General features: G+C 42.5%; 1 protein-coding gene across 3 annotated transcripts; it reads left to right on the top strand.

Moving 5' to 3' along the window:
- Window positions 1–364: 364 nt before the first annotated feature.
- Window positions 365–23,509, top strand: TRMT44 (tRNA methyltransferase 44 homolog). Of its 3 annotated transcripts, XM_079991589.1 has the most exons (11): window positions 596–989; window positions 2,065–2,182; window positions 5,805–6,024; window positions 6,684–6,752; window positions 7,432–7,539; window positions 8,596–8,667; window positions 10,449–10,549; window positions 12,835–13,018; window positions 14,335–14,719; window positions 20,803–20,919; window positions 23,123–23,509. In XM_079991589.1, exons 1-11 carry the CDS (start codon window positions 641–643, stop codon window positions 23,365–23,367), a joined length of 1,968 nt encoding a protein of 655 aa, XP_079847715.1. In that variant the 5' UTR covers window positions 596–640; the 3' UTR covers window positions 23,368–23,509. The 3 variants fall into 3 exon arrangements, with proteins under 3 accessions (XP_079847716.1, XP_079847717.1, XP_079847715.1); XM_079991590.1 differs by lacking the exon at window positions 2,065–2,182 and having other exon boundaries at window positions 365–989; XM_079991591.1 differs by lacking the exons at window positions 20,803–20,919; window positions 23,123–23,509 and adding an exon at window positions 14,971–15,514 and having other exon boundaries at window positions 365–989; window positions 14,335–14,756.
- The last annotated feature ends 554 nt before the right edge of the window (window positions 23,510–24,063 follow it).

The following is a 24,063-nucleotide window of genomic DNA, read 5'->3' as shown; positions in this document are numbered from 1 at the left end:
GCACTCAGGGCTGATTTCCTTCAGAATGGAGAGGTTTGATCTTCTTGCAGTCCATGGGACTCTCAAGAGTCTCCTCCAGCACCAGAATTCAAAAGCATCAATTCTTCGGCGATCAGCCTTCTTTATGGTCCAGCTCTCACTTCCATACATCACTACTGGGAAAACCATAGCTTTAACTATACGGACCTTTGTTGGCAAGGTGATGTCTCTACTTTTAAGTTTGGTAATAAGTTGCAATTCAGCAGCTTCTCTTTCCAGTCTATTTCTGAAATCTGTCTATTTCCATCTGTAACTGGAAATCCTGCCTTGCCCCCTGGTTGGTGGATGGCCACCTGCCGTGGATGCTTTGGTTCAGAGTCCTGCATTGCCCGGGGGTTGGGCTAGATGACCTCTGGAGGTCCCTCCCAACTCCCCCACCATGCTATGTTGCTATGACTTCCTCCAAATGGTGCCAAGGGGAAGCGGTTTCTTATCTCTCGTGGTTGTTCTTGCAAGCGACTCCTCCCGGAATATCCCCACGAGCAAGGAAAGCGCGCCGCTCTCGACCTTTTTCATAGCTCTCTGGGTGAGATGGAGCGGAAGAGCGGGGCGGGGACCGCTCCTTGCCCGGATGTGACGTCGTCAGCCCGCGCCGGCCGCCATGGAGCTGCTGGCGGAGGTCTCCGTGCGGGACTCGGCGCTGCTCCCGGGGGGCTTCTGGTCGGCGGTGGGCGTGTGGCTGGAGAAGCCCCAGGTGGCCAACAAGCGGCTGTGCGGCGCCCGGCAGGACGGGGCTTGGCGGGCCGCTCGGCCCGGGGCAGGCGGGGAGGGCAGCGCCGGCAGGCGGGCGCTGGAGGCGGCGTGCCAGGCCTTCTGCCGCTGCTGCCGCGAGGACTTCGAAGCCCTGGGCCTCGCCGGCCCCGCCCAGGAGGAGCTGGAGGTGGTGCTCCGGACGCTCGTGCCCAAGGCCTGCCCTCCCCCCGCGCCCGCCAGGGAGATGGTCGTCAAAGGTGACTTCGGGGCGGGAGGAGGAGGAGGAGGAGGAGGAGGGATCGGGGCGGCCGCTTCGGACTTGGGGCGGGCAGAGGGGCTTTGCCTGTACGCCCCGCCGCGAAATTTAGCGCTGAGTGACAACAGAAGGCAGTCAGGTTTCCCGCCATGGAAGGCAAAACTATTCTGCGGGGCAAGCGGAGAACGCCAAGGGCTTGTCCACAGTTCCACTTGGCCCAGGCCTAGAAAGCACAGGTCTGAGCAGTTTCCCGTTTGCCCCACCACTTCCCCCAGGAAAACTTGCTCTTTGCTGCAGAATTGGGAGCAGTTGTCCATCCGTGGAAAATCCAGTTGACGTTTGCACTGATTCAGTGGGTTTCTTGGGGCGGGTGGCAGCAATGTGGCAAGCAGAAGTGTGGGTGAGCCCTAGCTTGGTCCAAAGTGGCCCAAAGCAAAGAGAAAACATTCAGAACATCAAAAATGAAAAGCATTGGATATATATATCAAACATACAGAGAGAGGAAGTCAGTAAATTCAAAAATCAGCTCTGTGCTTGATCTTGGTGGGCAGAGACACCTTATTACTACATACAGTGGTACCTCAGGTTACATACGCTTCAGGTTACAGGCTCCGCTAAGCCAGAAATAGTACCTCGGGTTAAGAACTTTGCTTCAGGACGAGAACAGAAATTGCATGGCGGCGGCGGTAGCAGGAGGCCCCATTAGCTAAAGTGGTCCTTCAGGTTAAGAACAGTTTCAGGTTACAAACGGACCTCCGGAATGAATTAAGTATGTAACCAGAGGTACCACTGTATAGGCAATGGCTTTCCTGTGTCAGTGTGGCTCCGCTAACTAGCAGCACTGTGTATTTCTATGTTCAACGCAGGTGGGGAATTAAGCATTGGGCCTTGAAAGGGTTTGAGCATCAAAGGGCAAGCGCCTCCACAGCCATCCATAATAGGGTGTTGATAATAATGCTGGCCTGCTTACAATGTTATTGTAAAGGTTGTAGTAATATGATGTATACTACGTAAGTCTTAAACACTACTATGTTTCCCAAAGGTAAATAAAACCTACTGTTGTGAAATATTTACAGATACATTTAATGGGACTGTAACTTTTTTGCCATTGGTACAAACCCATGATGGGAAATACAAGATCAAGAAGAGCAATATTTATCAAGTTCGACTTCTGCATACACAAGACAATGAATGGTGGGTGCCGAGAAGATTTTTCACTCTTTGGAATGTATTTATCATGTGGAATTATTACGGTGTGTGTGGTGGCTAGAGTATAACATTTTTGGAAATTTATGAAACCATTAAATAAAAATCATGCACACCCAACTTACACATTGAAATATAAGCAGTTGACTGCTTCCTGACACACCTAAACCTGTTTCACTACTTTGGTAGCATAAAAAGCATTTATAACTAAGGTGGCATACAGGCAACTCCCCATTTATGTGTGGGTTCAACTGCAGGTCATTGTATGTGTCGGCCGAGTGTATGTAACTCTTCTATCCTCTTCTGGGGCTGAAAACAGCATATGTGTCAGCAGTCACGCATCACTTAAGAGCACAGAAAAGAATTGCCACCTATATATAATTTTTACTATTTAGCCTATATATGAAATTTAAAAAGCAGTCCTATCTCTGTATGTTTACTCAGACTTACGGTAACCTGATATATGGAGTGTTTCCCAGTTGTACACATAGGACTGCAGCCTCAAAAGTATGGATGTCCAAATTAAGGCAAGCAAAATCATGAATACTCCCAGTCCTAGAGAAAGAGTGCTCCAAACTTCTGCACGGTGCTACAATAAAATTTATTTATTCCAAAATTGTCTCCTGCTGTCATGGTATTAAGGGCAGAGCACAGCATATTATTTGTGGCAAATAAACACCCTTAAATGCTAGTATGCAAAATAGTAATATAGTAAGCCCACAACTTACATCATAGGAGTTACATTCCAAGGGTTTGCCTGCAAAGGCAAAACTTTGCAAAGTCCAGAAGACCCCTGGAACCACCCCTGCATTACTTCCTACATTACTAGGTTCTGGAAAGGTGGTCTGGAAGGCTGTGGGAGCCTCCCATGAGATCCAGTAAGCAAGGTGGTGGGCTTAAAAGCCCTTTTTGGGCAGGAAAATCTGGCACAGGAAAAGCTTTTTAAGTAATCTGTCTCTGGTAAACCCAGCTCTGGGGAGGTCATGCAAGATCTAATGAGGCCTTTTGAGATCTCGAGACGGCCCATTCTGACCCGTGATAGAAACTCAGATATGTCAGCTAATCACCAAATGGTACCTTAGACCTAAGTTATGGTCGCCATAATGGAACGTATTTTTTTAAAAAATGAAATTTATTGTTGTTGTTATTATGATTATTTTCATTTCTACATCACTTTATATTTTAAAGAAAATAATCTCAAAGTGGTTTGCCTGCGTGGTGTAGTGGTTAGAGTGTCAGTCTAGGATCAGGGAGATTGGGGTTCAAATCCCCACTCAGTCATAAAGCTCATAGGGTGACCTTGGGCCAGGCACAGCCCCTACCTCACAGGGTTGTCGTAGGGATTAACTGAGCAGGGTGAACTGTGTACTCCTTGGAGAAAAAGGTGGGAGATAAATGCAATAAATAAGCTCCTCTTACCTACTTAAGAAAGCTGGAGGGGCCAGCCAGGAGGAGACATCAGTTGACAGTCTGGCATCCAGAGATCTCCACATGGTCACAATTGGACCCTCGGCAGTTGCAAAATGTGCCTGGCACCTGGGGAATTTCCAACATTGCTTCTGACACTCTTCCCTACTCTCCATTTATTAATTTTTCTGCCACTCATTCAAAGCTGCAATCGCATAAGTAAGCCATGTGTAAGTTGCAGCTCTGCGGTACCATAAATGCTATCATCTGTAATCAGAATCTGTTTCTCCATGATTAATAACTGAATCCGAGGCTTCATTTTTATCTCCATGGATGGCAAAAAAAGTTGAGTTTTGCACAAATGGGACCAATGTTTCAATCACATCTTGGTCATATCATTTGGTGTGAGAATTCTAAACATGGGTCAGTTTATTGCACGTGAAGGAGTCTGAAGCATGTACATAACAGGAGTTGGAGGCTGCATCACACAGATCTAAGTGTTGTATATCTCTACAGAATACACAGAACTACAGGCATCCCACACGTGAGGGTTACCTTCCGGGCCCCCACATGAATAAGCGGAAATCGCATAAGTGGGAAGCACCCTCTAGAAAGCCTCTAAATGCCATTCCAGCCCCCCTCTCCTACTCTCTCCAATCTACTTTCCTTTCAACTAGAGTTGAAGTTCTGCTGGCTGGAGGACATATGGAAAGTGGCGGCAGCTGCTGCGCTACCACCTGCGTCAGCTGCTAGACCTAAATGAAGCCCCACTGTGCCTTCAGTGTCTGGAGCTTCTACCATCCCTGAAGTCCTCTTTGGGCTCCCAGGGAGCCACAAGAATGCTCCAGCTCTCTCTTGCCATTTCCTGGTTTGAATCTATTTCCAGACCCCAAATGTCTACACGGTCATGCGCAAATCAATTGCACTTAAGTTGGACGCCTGTATCATTCTATAATGCTATTGATTGTATTACCTAAAACGCTTCCTGCAACACATTCTTTGAGAGTGTAAACCATTGTCTTAAAAAGGATTTCACTAAAACGAAATTCTTTATCATCCTAATTTATCAGTTTTATCACTGGGGGGCAAGGTGACATGCCCTCTCCCCCCCCCATTGTTTTCCTCATAGACCTCTGAATCTCTTACCCAGACAGCTAACTTGGGAAAAAATATTTCTTCAAAGTTTATTGAATTTTTTCCATTAATGTGGTTCAGTTATGCCAAGCTTCTCTCTTTTAAAAATAGCCAGCCTAAAACTTAAAATTGCATTTAATAGAAATTAGGAAGGTTGGACCCTGCCATGATGACATAGACCTTTGTTACTGCCAGATTGGTTTTGTTGCAATGTGTTTTGCATGGGGAAGTCCATGGAAACATAACCTCTGGCCACCTTTTAAATCCCTAAGTGGTTTGGGCCCATGATACCTAAAGGACCATTTCTTTCCGATACGAGTCTGACCCTTCAGGGTCTAAAGGAGAGGCTGTTCTTCACATTCCCAGGAAAGTGGAGGCATGATTGCTTGGGATGCCAGAGATCGTATTCTCTATGGCTATTCCCAAACTGGAATTCCCTTTTCCAAGAAATTTGGTTGACCTCCCTTCTTCCAGACTTGTGGTCAAACATTTTTCCAGCAGGTGTTTTGGCCTTGTCAGACTGAGTAGTTTTTAAGAGACCAGTCCTCTGTAGGTTTTGAGGTTTATCTACTTTTCTTGCCTTTGATCTTCAAGGTTTTATGATTGTATTGATTTGTTTAATGGATTTTGTGGGTGTTTCTAAAAGCATTGTGTCTGCAGTGCGAGAGCAGGGTATATATATTTGTATATAAACTAAGAAAAATAGGTGGCATAAGTCCAGCTTGGCTTGTCTGTCCTTTTTCCACCTTGTCTTCTGATAGGAATGGGCACATACAAAATTGAGTAAGATAAGGCTAATTAGGTAGTGTGCTAGGCCCTAAAGTCATCTCAAAACCTATTTTATCCGTCATCTTAGTTCTTTCCCCATTTCCTGGAAAGAAAGGTTTAGCTGACAGAATTAAATTCATGCATCCATACCATAAACATGCAAGAGCCATTCCTCAGAGGTAGCTTCCTATTTTTGATACCTGATAAATTCATAGTCAGACACACACTGAGCCACAGATGATTTCAAGCATTTTATTACTGAGCAGCTCTGATTTCTTTTTTTCTTTTTTTAACGTTGAAGGTCTATTTCAATGTTTACATCACCTCCAGAAAACTACATTTCAGATGGAATTCTGTGCCCTAAAACAACATGGCTTGGAAGTGAACTGCTGCCAAAACTTGCTAAATGGTCCACAGAGACCACAAAACGTGAATTTAAGAACACTCTCTCTCTCATTTCTGTTGCTAGATACAGCAAAATTTATCAAGATCTAAAGGAAAAGTACAAAGACATTGTAAAGGTAAAGAGCAGAATGACCAGATAAGCTTTCTGCTATTCATTTTTTTATTAAAATGTATGTGACAGTGTTTGTATTTCAAATCTGAATCCATGCTAAAGAAACTTCATTGGAATCTTTCACTCCATATCTAGATATTTGTGTGGTGGGGAATGTTAGTATTTGTAATATGGCACAGTGATGAGCAAAAAGCCTTGCCTTTAGGGATTTTCAAGACAGCTTGCCTCCAAAACATCCTTCCCTCAAAATGCTCCAACCTTGCGAAAGAGGCAAACTGCCATTGCTCAATTCCCGTCTTCTTATTCGTACAACTGGCTCTGTGGACCTACAAAATCTACAAAATGGAATCTACAAAATGGGGCTCTTTCTAGAAAGGCCCACCATTCTGGTGAGTTTTCTGTGGGCTGTGTATGTGTGTATATTTCCTGCCCAGAAACCTATGTCCCCACTATGGAAGGATCTGTGGATCCAGAATTGGCCTTCACAGTCACTTAGGGACACACCATTAAGACCATATTCATGGAAGACAATCTTTCTCAGCTATGAGAAAGAGTGATACTACTATCTACTATGTGTGGGTTTTTTTGTATGTGTGTGTGTGTGTGTACAATTCTGAATATTCACAGTTAAATGAATTGTCATTTTTGCTTGTTTACCTGCAGGTATGGCCTGAAGTAACAGATCCAGAAAAATTTGTATATGAAGATGTTGCTATAGCATCATACCTGCTGGTGCGTGGTGGTACAAAATATCTCTTAAAATGTAGATTTATCTTTTTTTAAAGAAACAGATTTCACATAGTGCTTGTAAAAGACAGGATGGAATTTTAACGAATGGAAATGTGAATTTGACTTTAAAATGCACAGTTGATATAAAAGTTTGAAACAGAGACAGAATAATGGTCTCAGCTTGGAAATGCATTTCCAAGGGATGACTGATAATGAGAGATGATGGCTTTGGGTTTTAAAATATTTGATTTACCATGTGTATGTTACATCTATGAAAAGGAAAAGTACACAACTCAGTGCACAAAAAGAAGAAAATGCATTGACACACAAGAAGACAAAGCAGTAAGAGCTAAACATTTGTCTTCTTGTGTGTCTATGCATTTTTTTCTTTTTTGTGCACTGAGTTGTGTACTTTTCCTTTAAGAGCTTTTCTTAGTACAGGCAACTCCCCACTTATGAGGGGGCTAATGGAGTCTCTGATTAACTTACATTTCTTAAAGAATGTAGATGGACATTTCTTTATCTTTCTTGTCAAAATATAATGTAGCCACGTATCCCTATTGCAAACACCATTAGAAAATCATCTTGATTTCTGTAAACTAACAAACCTTTTTATAGTTTTCATTAATGCTGGTTTTGCCACCAGTGGTTTTTTAAAAAATGGGTTTTGTCTTTTTCTTAGATCCTTTGGGAAGATGAGAGAGCTGAGAGAGGATTGTCCAAGAAACAGTCTTTTGTGGATCTTGGCTGTGGAAATGGTCTCCTGGTTCACATTTTAAACAACGAGGGGGTAAATAATTTGAAGTTGTCAGCTTATTTTATTTCTTTATAAAACATCTATATACTGCTACCTCATTATTGTGAATAACTTCAATATTTTTTTATAATACAATAAAAGCACACAAAAATTTAAAACTCAAGGCTATCAACTAACTATTATAGAAAGATTTTGCTTCAATGTCTGCAACAACCCAGCAGCATAGACAAGTTTTCAGCAGGCATTTAAAGGTTGAAACAGAAGGTGTCTGCTGTTACTCATGCATTGTGCTATATAAGCTGAATTACTACTGGGTTTCTATGTCCCTTAGTCCTATGCCTGCCTGCCCAGAGTATATTTTCTCTCACTTCTGCAATCTCAGGACAATGGGCAGTTGGAGCAGAACGGTTTTCCTGGTAAGGTGGGGAAAAGCAGGTTCTCTGCAGCTGCTCCTTGCCTGGCTGATGGTTGTGGCTCGAATGATATTCTATTTGGGATTGAAGGCTTGCAGCCTCTAAATGGGCTTTTGGCTGCTGGCTAAGGCCATAGGGGACGTGGATCTGTTTATTTTTTAAATGTATGTGTCTATTTTTGTGTTATAATTTCTTTTAAGCTTTCGGAGACCTTTTGGCAGAAAACCAGCTCCCAGATACGTATAATCACTGCTTCAGCCTCTAACAGTGCATCGTATTCTCGAAGGGGCTTCAATAGGGGCATTCTTATTAACAGGAGACAACTGCAACATTTTGTTGTAGGACTCACATAAACACTGTATAAAAACTTGTCTTAGCACTGATGAAGTAGAATCAGGCAATACATTGGGATGAGGGGTAAGGTAAAAATATGGTTTTACAATCAGGCATCAGTCCTGTGAGAGTCCCCTACTTTCATTACAGTTTGTGCTCCATGTGCCTCGCTGGACTCCTTTAGGAGGAAGCATGGGATATAAATTGAAGAAATACTAGAAGAATTTATGCTGATTTCAGGATGTATGGTGGTATTCTGTTCACTGTTTGTATCTTTTTTGGAAGGAGTATCTTAAAAAGTAAGGTACAGTTTAACTGATAATTCACACATGGAATCTTTCAGCATCCAGGCAAAGGGATTGATGTCAGAAGAAGAAAAATATGGGACATGTACGGCCCACAGACACACTTGGAGGTATTGTTGAAACATGGGCTTTCTGGGTGGCATCTTTATAAACTTCATCTTACTCAGAACTGCCTTTTGCAAACAAGCTCACTTCCAGTTTAGTCCTGTGCATGATTACTAGGAAGTAAGTTTCTTTGAGTTCAGTGAGGTTTATTCCAGGTAAATGGATATAGGATTGCAGCAGAAGGGCAAAAGACCCACAGCTTTATGTAAAGCATATCAAAATGTAGCCTAGCCCATTTTGTAAGTCTGTATTTGTGCACAAGATTGTGCAGAGAAAACATTATATCAGCTTCCCTTCTCCACCCCACCCCCATTGGTTCGTTAACACTGGATACTTATATTTTGATCTCTCAAACGGAATAAGAGTAGTTAACAGGAGGCAGAGAAGAGGGTGAAACCGCAGCCTTGCTGAGCAGTCTTAGGTTGACCATTTGTAGGGTTTCCACAGAGACCTGATGTTCATATATTTCATAAGGACTCTTTGTATTACCTGTATCATTCGTAACTAAGCTTTTGTTGTTGCATTGTTTTATGTTGTAAGCTGTCCTAGTTTCTTTTTAAAGAAGAGTGAGGTAGAAACTTTGTACAATGAAGAAGTAAAAAAACAAATTAATCCGGCAGTCACTTTAATTTGGATTGTTGATTCCTTCTCTCTCTCTCTCTCTCTCTCTCTCTCTCAACCTGTCTCAACCTTCCCCATCAATGTGAGAGAGAATGCCACAGTAATTTACCTATACAGTGGTGCCCCGCAAGACGAACGCCTCGCAAGATGGAAAACCCGCTAGACGAAAGGGTTTTCCGTTTTGGAGGTGCTTCGCAAAACAAATTTCCTATGGGCTTGCTTCACAAGACGAAAATGTCTTGCGAGTTCCTGCGGTTTTTTCCCCCTTCCCCCCCTTTTTCTAAGCCGCTAAGCCGCTTATCAGCTGATCCGCTAAGCCGCTAATGGGCTTGCTTCGCAAGACGAAGAGACTCGCAGAACGGATTCTTTTCGTCTTGCGAGGCACCACTGTACATTATGAGAGAATACATAACATATTAAGGTGGTTTAGGGGAAAGGTTGCATCTTATTTTATTTTTAATAGCCTTTGGAATTTGCTATGACCCACTGCATAAAAGCATATTGCTCATAGTATAAGCTGCAATGGATACAGAGAAAGGGGTTGTATTAAACAATCTTTTTGCCTCAGGTGTGAGGTGGCACTGAAGTGAGGACCCTTTGCCGAAGTGATCAGGAAGAAATCCAGATTTTCTATTTAGTAGGAGTGGATGATATGAAAAGCCCTATGGGCTACAACCTAGAGTTCTCAAAAGAGATTTTGAGTCTTAAAGGTTTACTACCAAAACTTCTGTTAGAATTTCTCAGAAGGTAAAATAACCTTCAGTTTTCAACTTCCCTCTTGTTTTAAAAGAATAAGCTTAAATACATTTGAATTGTTTTTTAAAATGTGAAAATAAGAGTGGTATAAATGTAGGCTTTGAAACATATAAGAAACATAAGACTGCAAGGAGATCTCCTGGGTCAGAACAGAGGCCCCCACCCCATCCAGTATTGTGTTTTCACCATGGCCTCTGAGAAACCCATGGGAAGCCCAGAGAGATGAGTAAATCAAATTGTGAACCATTCTCAAAATGCACAACATCACTAACTCAAGCTATTTTGGAAATGTAATCAAACTGTAAATCTGATGTGAATGATAATGGATTTCAGTAGTAAAACACTACTACCAGTTTTGTTTACTTTATGTGACATACTGTGTAAAAGACATTGTTTTGTTTCCTTTTAGGAACATACAGTTAGTCCAGACAATCTGTATCCGGATGTTGACTGGCTGATTGGAAATCATTCTGATGAGCTGACACCATGGATACCTGTAATTGCAGCCAGGTACCAAATCTCAGTGCTTTTAAAAACAAAGTGGACGCTCTTATCTTAGGATGAAGAACCAGTATGGAATGATATATCTACTAATCGCCTTTCTGCCATGGTACATGGAACAAATAAAAGCAGAATAAGGATAGTATAAAAATCAACTACAGCGGTACCTCAGGTTACATATGCTTCTGTTTACAGACTCCGCTAACCCAGAAATGTTACCTTGGGTTAAGAACTTTGCCTCAGGATGAGAACAGAAATCGTGCTCCAGCGGCGCGGCGGCAGCAGGAGGCCCCATTAGCTAAAGTGCTTCAGGTTAAGAACAGTTTCAGGTTAAGAACGGACCTCCAGAACGAATTAAGTACTTAACCCGAGGTACCACTGTATGTCAAAAACAACAACACACACCACAAAATATGGTTTTTGGGGAGAGGATCTGAGCTGAAGTAATGACACCAGTGAAAATGGCAACAAAAGCTTCAGTAAACGCAAAAGTTGCAGAAATGAACTTTGGGTGAAAGAAACTCCTCTGAAGCCTAGGAAAGTTGGGTTTCTTTAGAACAGGCTTCCTCAACCTTGGCCCTCCAGATGTTTTGGAACTACAATTCCCATCATCCCTGACCACTGGTCCTGCTAGCTAGGGATCATGGGAGTTGTAGGCCAAAAACATCTGGCGGGCCTAGGTTGAGGAAGCCTGCTTTAGAACATAATCCAGAGAAAAGAGCAGCATAGGTTTGAGTTTGCTTCAAGGGCCCTGAATGCCTGAAAGGTTCCTCCACATTTGCTGTACACCAAACGCCACGAGAATGTGGCTATTGGTGGGAGATGGACAGCCTTGGAAGGGCAGAGAAGCAAACTGAAGCAGTTGCTAAGGGATTGATGTGGAACTGCTAGTGGGTGGGTTGTTTATGGTAATGATCTCTGTGTGTTCTATTGATGTTTAATTGTTTTAAATGACGTTTTTAGCTATTTCTGTTTTATCTGTAAGCTGCCTTGAGTCCCTGCCAGAGAAAAAGACAGGATATAAAATTTTAAAACTATTGTTATTTAAATTCTTACTTCCTCTTCACCATAACTTCCCAGGGCAGGTTAAACCAGTGTAAAATGCAATATTTAGATGAGCTAAAACCATCTGAAAACGGAAGAATAATAGGTAGAGGTTGGTGGTGATGGGGAGCAGAATTTTTGGAGACAGATAGTAGTGTGAACAGCCACCAGGGGGCAGCAGTCCATTTAGATGAGGTACATCAGCTCAATTCAGTTTTATTTCTGTATTGGCTGCGGGCCATGAAAGAATACAACATTCTACTTAACAGAATATCTATATCTTACTGATTATTATAGAAAATGAGTCAAGAAAAGAATATTTAAACGATCCCATTAGCAGTCTACAACTGCAAGGGAAATTGGAGCTTGAGATGGAATAGAATAAAAAGCTTTCGGGAATCTGGTGTCCTTTTAGCTGGAAGCCAAATTCCAGGAAGTCAAGGCAGCCTTGGCTCTTCTATAGTCCAGCTTGCCAGGAAAATGCTCTGACCCAGGCTTCCTCAACCTCAGCCCTCCAGATGTTTTTTGCCTACAACTCCCATGATCCCTAGCTAGCAGGACCAGTGGCCAGGGATGATGGGAATTGTAGTCTAAAACATCTGGAGGGCCAAGGTTGAAGATGCCTGCTCTGACCTTAGACTGCATGGCAGAGTGAAAGGGGAAATAGGAGATCAGTCTGATCTTCATAAACCCTAAACTGTGACAACAGCTTGTAGATTTTGCATAAGTATTTGCAGATGTATTTTCAATAGACCACATAACACCGGTCTTGAAAGACCTACATTGGCTCCCAGTACGTTTCCGAGCACAATTCAAAGTGCTGGTGTTGACCTTTAAAGCCCTAAACGGCCTCGGCCCAGTATACCTGAAGGAGCGTCTCCACCCCCATCATTCTGCCCGGAGGCTGAGGTCCAGCGCCGAGGTCCTTCTGGCGGTTCCCTCATTGCGAGAAGCAAAGCTACAGGGAATGAGGCAGAGGGCCTTCTCGGTAGTGGCGCCTGCCCTGTGGAACGCCCTCCCATCAGATGTCAAAGCGATAAATAACTACCTGACATTCAGAAGACATCTTAAGGCAGCCCTGTTCAGGGAAGTTTTTAATCTGTGATATTTTAGTGTATTTTTTGTTTCTATGGAAGCCATCCAGAGTGGCTGGGGAAACCCAGCCAGATGGGCGGGGTACAAATAAATTATTATTATTATTATTATTATTATTATTATTATTATTATTCAGCACATTTCCCTTTTTGCAGGTCTTCCTATTCTTGCCGCTATTTTCTGTTGCCTTGCTGCTTCTTTGATTTCTATGGAAAGTACAACCGAAGGCAAAGTAAGAAGACCCAGTATAGAGAGTATCTTGATTTTGTTATGGAAGTGGGATTAGTATGTGGCTTCCGTGTGGAAGAAGATTGCCTTAGAATTCCTTCAACGAAAAGGGTAACTTCCACATGCATTGTTCTTAATCCATTTTAATTGCTTCATATAGCCTTGAGTTTTAAAAGACTACCTTGCTGTAGCCTGGCTGAATGGGTGGCCTTGAAAGTAGTGGTGGGAAGCTCTTGCTCCCCGCCCCCCCTCCCCCCGTAATTGCAGTTCTCCCAGCAAATGTCTAATAATCCTGATGGGTTGGATTTCCTTTGAAATAACAAAGTAAGGCAGGAAAGTGTTTGGTTAAGGAAGGCTGCACGGTCAAAGAGCTAAAACTGGTGGCATCTTAATAAACCTAGATTGTAAAGCTGTAGCAGACCTATCAGTGCAATACATTTTAGCAACTATCTCATACAGAACAGTTGAGAGTATAGAATCTCACTGGTTTCAAAATGGACTTGAGTTAAATACAGGACACTGAAATTATCCAGACTAATTGGACATTTAAAATATGTCATTAAGTTGTGTGTTTTTAATCACTTCTTGTTTGCTGCCCTGGACTCCTTTGAGAGGTAGGGCAGGATATAAATGCGGTAATTATTAATAAGAATCAGTCATGTGGACCCTGCATAACACTTGCATGCATGAGGAGCCCCAGTCCCACCAGAAACACCTGTCTGTAGACAAGTTTTCTTAGTGAGATAGGTGTTGCTTATCTATAAACGTTTTATACTGCATCCACATGAAGTTGGTATCAAAATGCCAGCCCATAGCACAGTATGTTGTTTTGAACCTTGTAAGCTCAAATCAACTATTGTAAAGCAGACATCACAGATGGGGCTTTCATGTCATCGAATACCCCGCTGAACAATGCATCACACTGTAGGCGCATCAGAAATGCAAAACGATCAAGTTATTACATGGTAGACTTTTAAGGTTAGGAGGGAGGCTCTTCTCTCTTGGTGGTCCTTTTCCCCTCTGAGTCTTCCACAGCCAAAGACCGAATATTAAGACAGGTTGGGCTAGTATCCCGAGGAGTGGTGAAGTTCCTTATTCTGGGATTGCGGGAGTGGAGGCTGAAGCAACTTCCTAGCCCAATTTGGCTGGTGATTCTGCTGAGTTTTCCCCATCCCCGAAGCTATAGTCACTTTAAACAAGAGGATCATGCTCTCTGCTTTGCATTCATATCTGATGAGCTGAACATTGTCTGATCCAGATTTAATGTGGGAGGATAATACATTGGTTGTTGTTTGGAGGAGAGTGTTGCCTTATGGCCCTATAATACAATAAAATTGAGGCAAGCTGCTTGAGTGGGAGGATCTCTTTGTTCAGGGCATATAATTTTGTGGTTTGCGTCTAAATAGCATTAATTCTGCTGCTCTTAGGTATGCCTCATTGGGATGTCTAGAACATATCTAGCAACGCAAGGTGCTGTACTTGATGAACAGCGAGCACAGTATATCAGTCGGCGCCAGTCAAACTTCATGGTAGCACCAGATCATCAAACAGATGGATTTCATCAACATGACAGCCTCCCAGCTGCAAGCAATGTCACCATCTGCCCAGCAGCAGATACAAAAGTATCCCAAAAGACAGATGTGGGGAAAGTCCTAACATCTGGATTTCTGCCCAGGGGAAAAGAACAAGTGAGGAACTGTACTACTCTCCCCCAGGATTTGGTAGACAAAGTGGTTTTGAAGGTAGCAAAGTTACTGTTAAAGGAAACCAAAGGGAGTCCGCTTGAAATGTCCAACACGTGGAATCGAGGAGGTGAGATTTTTGCTTCGTATATTATTTTAAAATGGAAGTTTCATATAAATTGAAATTGTCTATTATATTTGAATTCACAAACCTCATTTGAAGGATGTTAGAAAGCTTTCTGGGTAATCATGCTGAATTCATCATCATACAGAACTGTAAATTGTAGGCGCCCATTGTTGTCTAACAACTCAAATATTATGGAGTTTCTGGAATGGAAAAAGTTGGCATCCAGCAAGTCATAAAAATATATTGTGTTACAGTAAAGGCTTGACACAGACAGCATGCTTGGAAAGAAATTATTCTTTAGATACAGCCCTTTATTAACCAGAGATTTCTAGGCTTCTCTTGGGCCATAGCCCTCCTTGGGTTCACCCAAATAATGGTAGAATTGTTAATGTTTTGGGGAGAGGGTATTTCTTGGAGATAGGGGAGAAACCAAGAGTGGATTTTTGTAGGTGATAAATGTGTATAATTCTAGTAGAGGAGATGGTGCTTCATTTCCAGAAAGAGGGGCTGAGGGCCGGGCCTGAGTAATATGTCTGGTGGTGAGCCTGGATTCTTGATTTTAAATGTATGTGGGTGGATAAGTTGTAATTCTTAGCAGTGTGTGAAATGCATTATTCACATGCTCATAAGCAGTTCTTCCTCTTATATTCTAGGACTTAGCCCAAGTATCATAAACAGATTTTAGGATTCATCCCTGGGAAGCTCAGCGTAAATAGTACTCTGTCCAAGGCTTTGTTTTGTCTGTTTTCAACTTTTTGTTTTTGTACTGAATAAATGTGAGCATACAGCAGAGAGAAAGTTTTTGGAGACCTTGCCTCAGTTGGTTGAGATGTAACCAAAAAATAAATGGTTTGATTCTGTGTGGACAAGCCTTGTGCTCTGACTTCCCCGCTTACATCTGACCTAATTTTCTGTTAGTCCAGTTCAGATTCAATGGTCTGTTCACACTATAGATTACCCACTTAGGGTGCAACTTTAACTATAATTACCTAGTTGTTCCAAGGTAAGGAAGCCTTTAGTCCTGGCATGTACCACTTCTTCCATGGCAGGCTGGATCCTCTAGCAAGAACATCACCATGGAGGGGTGTCCATCAGCTTCAGGATCAGCCCTGCTTGGTTAGGGGCAGCAGGGCTCTAGCATCGTTCATATCACATCGTTTGAATTATACTTCTGCGTTTGCTTTTCTGGGGGAAAGATACAGTTATAGGGAGGGACTCAGGTGATCATTTTATTGCACCGCAGCCCTGAAGTTCTTGGCTCCCCACACTCAGTTTCTCCCTTGGAGCAGGAAAGCAGTTGGTGCTGAAGTAAAGTGTTACTATTCGTTTCTCTCGGCTTCCAGCAGAAGAGGGTAAAAGGACTGCTTGGTTGCAGAAACCATGGTCTGTCACTTGGCCAGATCCCCTGCTGTTCTTCACACAAGCGGCCATCAGTTTGTCTTGGAGGCACCATTGCTCTCCTCAACAACTAGAGAACACAGATGCCAAGAAAGCAGTGAGAAGTGTTACGAGTGATATCCCCAGGAAGTTTGATGTGTATTCTCCTGCTGTCTTTGCTTTATAAACACCAACATGGTTACCAGCAGTGAGATCACCACTTTCCCTGCAGTGATGGTACCTTGGGAAAGGATGGTAGATCTCAGTTTCTCCTCTCTTTAGCAACATCTTTTCCTTTAGTCCTCAGCTTCAAAAGGGGAAGACTGATGGATTTTTGTTGGGGACTGAAACCGGGAAAAGGGTGGGTGGAGTTTGGGAATCCAAAGGGTATATAAATATAGTTTGTTTTGTTCTTAATTTGCTTTGTTATTGATATGGAAATTGGGAAAGTCATGGAAGGGAAATTTTGGTCGACTTTAGGAAAAACGTTTGAAAAAATAATGAGGTATAAATATTGATGTGTAAATTTGGACAGGTTAAAATTGGTTTTTAAAACGGTTTAAACTAAATGAAAATAAGGTTTGTAAACATAAATTGAGGAAATGGAAGAAAGAAAAAAAAGTAAAATAATAACAGGTTAGAATAAATTATTAAGTCAAAATGGAGAAATAAGTTAAGGACTTGCTGAGCTAATAACTTAAATGGGAATACAAGAAGGGGAGGTGTGAGGAGGTCTGAGAAACAAGTTAAAAGAAAATAAGTATTTGAATTTTTATGTGTTTTTAATTGTTTTTAAGTTTTGGTTTTTTGAATTATTTTGTTATTTTTTGTTTAATTTTTGTTTTTGATTTTATATGTATTTTGAAAACGCCAATAAATATTTATTAAAAAACAAAAAAAAACAAAAGGGGAAGTGTAGCATGAGCAGGGCTGGCGGATCAAGTATCAACAAAAAAGGAGGAAGATGGCACCTCTGGGTCTCCCTTCCTCTGCTGAGTAAGCAGCTCCCCCTTCGCATTCTGAACACTGGGTTGTAATTCAGTATGAGTAAACAACAGAGTCGAGGGTGCATTCTTTTTGAAATCAATAGAGAAATTAATCCAATAGGCCCCATTTATTTCAGTTGAAAACAAATGTTACCATAAGTTCCAAATGGAAATGTGTTTCTCATTTGCCCTTATGTCTGTTTCCCATCTGCTCAGCTTCGCCCCTTGGCCAGAGGATCCTCTTGCTTGTTCCCTTGTCTCCTATAGAAGACCGTAACCTCCCAAGTACACCAATACTTGTAGATTCTCCCTTTTCAGATTTATTGTGTAAATTGTTAAGAGATGTTGTAAATTTACCACGACATCCTTTATTACGTTCATGACAGCTAGGAGACATGAGTTTCTCATTAAGTTTCTGTCTGTTCTACCCAAAAGCCTTTTTATGTTGACTATTGCTGCTTTACCACATTTGTAGAATCAGAGAACTGTAGAGTTGAAAGGGACGTCGAGGGCCATCTAGTCCACTCCCTGCCATGCAGGAATCTCAACTAAAGTATCCATGACAGATGACCATCCAACCTCTGCTTAAAAACCTCCAATGAAGGAGAGTAGGAGAGTCCACAATTTCCCAAGGGAGGCCACTTTCCCGAGTTGAGCAGCTCTTACTGTCAGAAAGCTCTTCTGCATGTTATTCAGAACCATTTTTCTTTTAACTTGAATCCATTGGTTTGGTCCTAGGCTTCAAAGCAGGAGAAAATAAGCTTGTTCCATCTTCCACGTGACAGCCCTTGAGATATTTGAAGCAGAGTGTCATAAGTCCTCTCAGTCTCCTCTTTTCCAGGCTACACATACCCAACTCCCTCAACCATTCTTCATCAGTCTTGCTTTCCAGACCCTTGATCCTCTTGGTTCCCCTCCTATGCACAGGTTCCAGCTTGCCAGTATTCTTCTTAAATTGTGGCGTGGTCTGACCAAGGCAGAAGAAAGTAGTACCATTGCTTCCCTTGATCGGGACTCTATTCTTCTGTTGATGTAGTCTACAATAACGTTAGCCAGTGGTTTTATTTCCAATATTTTCCTCTCTCTCCCTGGGCCATGATCTTCGACAGGAAGGATGAAAAAACCACCTGTGCCCCAAGGCCCTTCAGCTTCCTGCTCAGAGTTTCATAGTCCCTTGCCATGTGTCAAAGGCTCTGTCTGGCACTTGTACCCACGTGAATCAGAAGGAAGGCGTTGCAGTCAGAAGGCTTTATAAAACTTGGCAACTTTTCTGTCACATTGTGAATCTTTGCACCTGGAAGACAGCACACCTCCCAGGACATCCTGTTAACTCCGCACACTGCTGCCTCTGTCCCTCTCAGTAGTGAGTCACTTACCAAAACCCTGCGTCTCTTCCTCCTCTGGGGTGTGGCAAGAATTGTTCTGTGCACCGTACCTTCCACAGCCACCTGTTTTCTGAGGTCTGCAACTGCTGTTCTTGCTCCTCTGGCCCAGAATCAGTGACCGAGGTAAGGGCATGGAATCAATTTTGCAGCTCCAGTGACACAGCATGGCTTCTAACAGTTCTGCTTCTGTGTGTCAGGCTCCTCCAGAGGGTTGACTCCCCCATTGAGTGATCTTCTTCCTCCCCTAGGGGTACCCCGCCTACGTCTCTGTTCCACTCTGGTCTAGTGAGAAATTCCTCATGTGGATAGTTGGGCTTCAAGTTGCTGTACCTTCTCTTCCAGCAAAGCAACCAACTTGCACTTGCTGCAGGTGTACCTTTGCACATTCCTAGGCAGGAAGACAAACATGGCACAGGTGTTGCCCATCACTTCAGCAGCTCCTTCGCCATCCATGTCTCTTGGTCCTACATACACCATGAGACAGCACTCCAGGCTCTGCTTCCAGAGACTGCAATAAGCTAAACAGAATAGCTGCTGGCTGCTAATGCCTCTGCCAGCTCACTTGCATTCAACTGATGGTTGTAGGTTTTCTATAATACCAAATTGGTCACATGGTAAGTTTAATGGTAGATTAATAGCAAACCAATTTGTTAGTTTTACCTCTTTGTTCTTGACGTGTTTCGCATAATACTTGCATACATGTTCTGACCCTGTAGAACAAATTTCAAGGAAGTCCTCCATTGCCTTGTAAGCCAAAGGTCACAGGGCAGAGCAAGATTCCCTCAGCACTATTACCATCTGGCAGCACCCATTCAGAAATGACCATAACCACTGTAAGCCCTCTAAGCCCAACGATAATAGACAATCCAGAAGGATACCATGACTGATGGTCTTGAAAGTCTCCAAAGTGTCTAGAAGAACTAACTCTTCTTTTCTTTGCCCTCTCCTTGCATCCATTCTATGACATAAGTCATCCACCGTAGCAGTCAAGGCCATTTCTCTTTCAGACGTAGGCCTCAAGCTAATCAAAATAATCAGCAGCATGAAAAGCTTATGGTGTTACAAAGTCAAAACCCACACCAATACCTTGCTGAAGAATGGCCAATGCCCCAAGATCTGAATTTAGCCTTTTTTAAGGAGTGGCTTCACAACTACCATCTTAAAGCCCCAAAACCAAAGTCCAGACTTCCACTCTTGATTTTACTGATTTAACCAGACAAGGTGGGCAGGGAGCCAGCAAACAGGTGGCAGGGCTTCAAGAACACTGCTAGATAGAATGTTGGTCCTGTCAACCTGTGACTCTTATCCAGGTCATCATGGGTGTGAATGAATTTATCTGGGAGATGCTTAGCAAAATGTTCACAGCAACTCTTTAAAGGCTTTAGGTGGTACTCAGAAGATGCTTTACCACTTTCAAAAGTTGTGCTGAATAACACTTCCAGGTGACAAAATAGTAAAACCTCTTAATCACCATCACTGTATTGACATTATATAACTGGGCAACATGTTGAAACCGTTCTCGCTGTGCACATCAACTTTACCAATGCAACACACATTCCATCTTGAAATGAAGCATTTTCATTGAAACCTTAGACAGGGTACGTTCACAGGGATATGTTTGATGCTTCACCACCAGCTATATCTCTTTTCTCCACATACCACTTTCTGTAGTCAGCATGCAAGATGAGGCCACAGACAGTGTTATTATACTGCACAGGGAGTTTTGAATACCCTTTTTTTTGGGTCAAAGCTCAGCATCCTGTCATCACTTGCACAATAAGCATAGTGGTCCACAGACAGTTGTATAGAAAGAAGTGGATATTGTTTAATGTTGATATACATTGTAGCAGCTTAGGCACGTGAATTTGGAAGTTCTGTAACCGTCAAAATTATAATAAGTATGTATGAAAATTACAGAAAGTAGATTCCTTCACATGGCAGTAATAGCTACATTTCTCTGTATTGGTCAGAGCTCTTGTCTTATACAGGATGATAACTTACGGTAGTTCCTGGGTGTACAACCTCCAATTCTGAGTGCACAAACCTTGTGTCCGAGGAACAACTGACCTCTTAAAAGAGCAACTTACTGCTTAAAATAGTAGCTAAATATGCTGGTACACACATGGCCAGTGAGAGTGTCTTCCTTTAGTGCCTCTTGCAGCAAAATGAAGCATGCCGACCGGAAGCACAGATTGTGATTTGTTTCATTTGCCTACATAGACAAGGGTATTTTCCATAGCACTCTTAAGAATAGTGGCCTGCTGTTCTCAGAAGCTCAGAACTGAAAATAGTGCTGAGGGTTAGCAATTACTTTACATAAATATATTGCTTTCTGCAGAGAGTCTCCCCCTGAGTGAAATTGCAGAACATTTGGACAAGGACACTTTAAAAAGGCTGAAGAATGAATATGGAGGCCTCCAGACCTTACTTAGAAACAATCATCAAGTGTTTGAAGGTAAGGACAAGGTTTGTTCAGTGACTGGTAGTTTCTTATATGTTGATTTAAGTATGTGGAAGATGAATGATCTTAGTCTAAGGACTGCTTCGCCTCTGTCACAAGCATGTTGGGTATTGGATTCAAACAAGAGCAGAGGTGTAGCTGGGGGGCATTGGGTGCCACACCACAGTGGGTGGCACTTACTGCCCCCAAGCCATGCGTGCCTTCTGGGAGTGACGCGGTGGCTCGGGTGCCTGTAGGCTCCATGCTACTAAAAAAAGCAACGTGGGCCTGCAGGACGCCAGAGTGGAATGGGGCTCGGGCACCAGGATTCCGGCATGCCCCACCCTGCAGGCGCCTCGCCCCAGGTGCCCAAGTGGCTAGCTATGCCGCTGAACAGGAGTGTAAGCTTCCTGGGAGTTCTGAAGCTGTAAACTTGGTCTTGGTTCCACATCATATCTGCTTCTCTCCAGCCATGGCTTAATAATAATTTTGTTATTTATATCCTGCTGGGTTTCCCCAGCCACTCTGGGCGGTTCTCAACAGAATATTAAAAACATGATAAAACATCAAACATTAAAAACGTCCCTAAACAGGGCTGCCTTCAGATGTCTTCTAAAAGTCAGATGTTTATTTCCTTGACATCTGATGTGAGGGTGTTCCACAGGGCAGGTGCCACCACCGAGAAGGCCCTCTGCCAGGTTCCTGTAACTTCCCTTCTCACAGTGAGGGAACTGCCAGGAGGCCCTTGGAGCTGGACCTCAGCGTCCGGGCTGAATGATGGGGGTGGAGACGCTCCTTCAGGTATACTGGGCGGAGGCTGTTTTGGGCTTTAAAGGTCAGCACCAACACTTTGTTGTTGATAATTATACCTTCACAAGCTCATGGGAGAGGATTGTGGATCATGGCAGGAATGAAGTAAATCTACCTTGGAAACTTAGCTCAACAGATCCAGGCAGGCTGTAGTAATTTAGTCAAGATACAACTTGAGAAGATAACTCTTTATGGTACAGGATGGGTGTTCTTTGTGGAGATAATATGCTTTTTCAGTGCTGATGCCTAGCAGAAAATATTTTTCTAATTTGATGCATCAGTATGTAGGTAATATCAAATTTGCCTTTTTTAATTGTAGTACTGTACTTCATTAAGTATTGGTTTACTTCCCCTCCAAGGCATCTCACAAATTAGCTAGAAAATATATAAGAAAAATATTTTAGGATGCATTGTATTTTCTTTTTCTCTGTTTTTTATTTTAAAAAAACAATGTTTAGAAAAGTAAAGTCTTTTTAGTTGTAATTAACATTTCCTGATAATGCAGGAGAGTATTCTACTTACAGTAATTCCTCGATAGATTAGAGGGGCCTGTCTGTCACTCATCCTGAGAGATAGCAACTCCCAGTTTAGTTCTGTTTTCTGATTGGAAAGGCAGAGTGTTCCAGGATTTCCCCCTGCCTCCTTCCTCATAATGTGGAATTACCAGCTCACTGGAACATTCCCTTTATATAGCTTATACTTTCTTATGTGCGGGCTGAAACTGGGTAATGGTGAATTAAGAGCACTGCAAGCACCTCAAGGACACAAGGATAGACTCTCCAGGATTTCAAACAGGTCTATTTTCCAGCCCTACCTGGAGATAAAAGGGATTGAATCTGTGGCCTTTTGGCACGCAAAACGTTCTGTACCACGAGCAGTTAATGTTAAGTATGATCAAGCACAAGGGAAGTGTGCCCCAGCTCCTTTTTAAACAAAAAACAAAAAACAAAAGCTGAGCATTTGAATTCAGCTTGAGATGCATTACAGAAATTGAGTTCAATGTTGAAGGCACAAATTCTTCGATTTTATTTTATTTTTTTGATTTTTCTTTCCCCCGATCTTTTATTAGCAGATTGTTGGTACCTGTAACCCATTTGAGTTCTTCTATATTACCATTCATATGCTTGCAGATGTAATGTAGTTTTTTCCATCCAAATATATATTTAGATTTTATACGCCGGCCTCATTCACGTGTATTGCCAAGCCAAATGATGCCCGTTTTGCTTCTCCCCCAGCTAAGCTAAGGGTTGTGGCACCTCAGAGACTAGCAAATCTCACATGCATATTTGTCGTGTTTAAATTTACTCACCCAAATTTCTTGTGGTTCTTATTCTGGCACTAATTGTAACCATTTGTTAATATTCGGGTCTGTGTGTTTCTCCTTTCCCTCCCCACCCTTTAATTTCAGTTCTAAATGGGAAAGTTCATATTCGTGATTGGAGAGAATGGAAACCACCAAGGAAAAACAAGCCTGGCAAGCAGCTTAAGCAAAGACTTCCTTCTAAAGCATTTAAAACGCGCCTGTGTTGGTTTCACATCCACCATCCTCAGGGCTGCCCGTTGTCTTCTGAACTCTGTTGTTTTGCTCACGGTAGTGAGGAGTTGAAGCCATCTCTGAAAACAGTGACAAATGATAAAGGATTTGGGAGTTAAACTTATGCTACTTGGATGGATTTCTGGTGGAATTTCATGTACATTGATTGTACAGTGGTGACATTTATGTTTTGTTCCACTTTATGTCTGCTCTTCTCTGAGAATCCCCTCTGTGGTAAGAGAATAAAGGTTTTTAAATCTCTTCTTGGCGGGATCCATGTTTGGATAGTCGATGTGCTTTCCTAACAATACGAAAGTCCATTGGTGTGTTGAATTTCAACCTCGATAGTCTTCTGAATTCTCTGAATAACTCAGAGGTTGTAGTTTATAGTGTTCATTTTGTTTCAATCATATCTCAGAACAACCTTGAGCCAAATCTGCCTCTGAAATTACATACCTGATGGGCAAATGTCACTGTATGAATTTACGATGCCAGTTGTCTTTGCGCTGTCTCAAACACATCCAGGCACACATTCTTTTTACATGTTTGGTGTAATGCAAAGAACACAGAATTAATCATTTTTATTTCTGTGAAAGAGTAAGGGGAGAAGAGTTTTGTTCTATAAGCTCTGAAGATGTGTCAATGCTCGGGAGGCGCAGATCTGAGCTTTCCTGAGCTACTTCCTATAATTTCCTTTTGGGCATAAGCACCCCTTTGTTTTCCTGCCCTGATTTCCATTTAAACAAGGTGAGCTAACCTGTTTTGGCCAGAGGACCACATTCACCCAAGAAACATCTACCCGCTGTGGGTTTGCA

This window comes from Podarcis cretensis, assembly GCF_951804945.1.
Source record: "Podarcis cretensis genome assembly, chromosome: 9".
NCBI lineage: Eukaryota > Metazoa > Chordata > Lepidosauria > Squamata > Lacertidae > Podarcis > Podarcis cretensis.
This window is presented reverse-complemented; position numbering and strand designations above follow the sequence as displayed.

Coding starts and splice junctions, on each gene's coding strand:
- TRMT44 (XM_079991589.1), top strand. CDS start 641: ATGGAGCTGCTGGCGGAGGTCTCCGTGCGGGACTCGGCGCTGCTCCCG. Junction 990..2,064: donor CAGGGAGATGGTCGTCAAAG/GTGACTTCGGGG, acceptor AAATATTTACAG/ATACATTTAATGGGACTGTA. Junction 20,920..23,122: donor CAATCATCAAGTGTTTGAAG/GTAAGGACAAGG, acceptor CTTTAATTTCAG/TTCTAAATGGGAAAGTTCAT.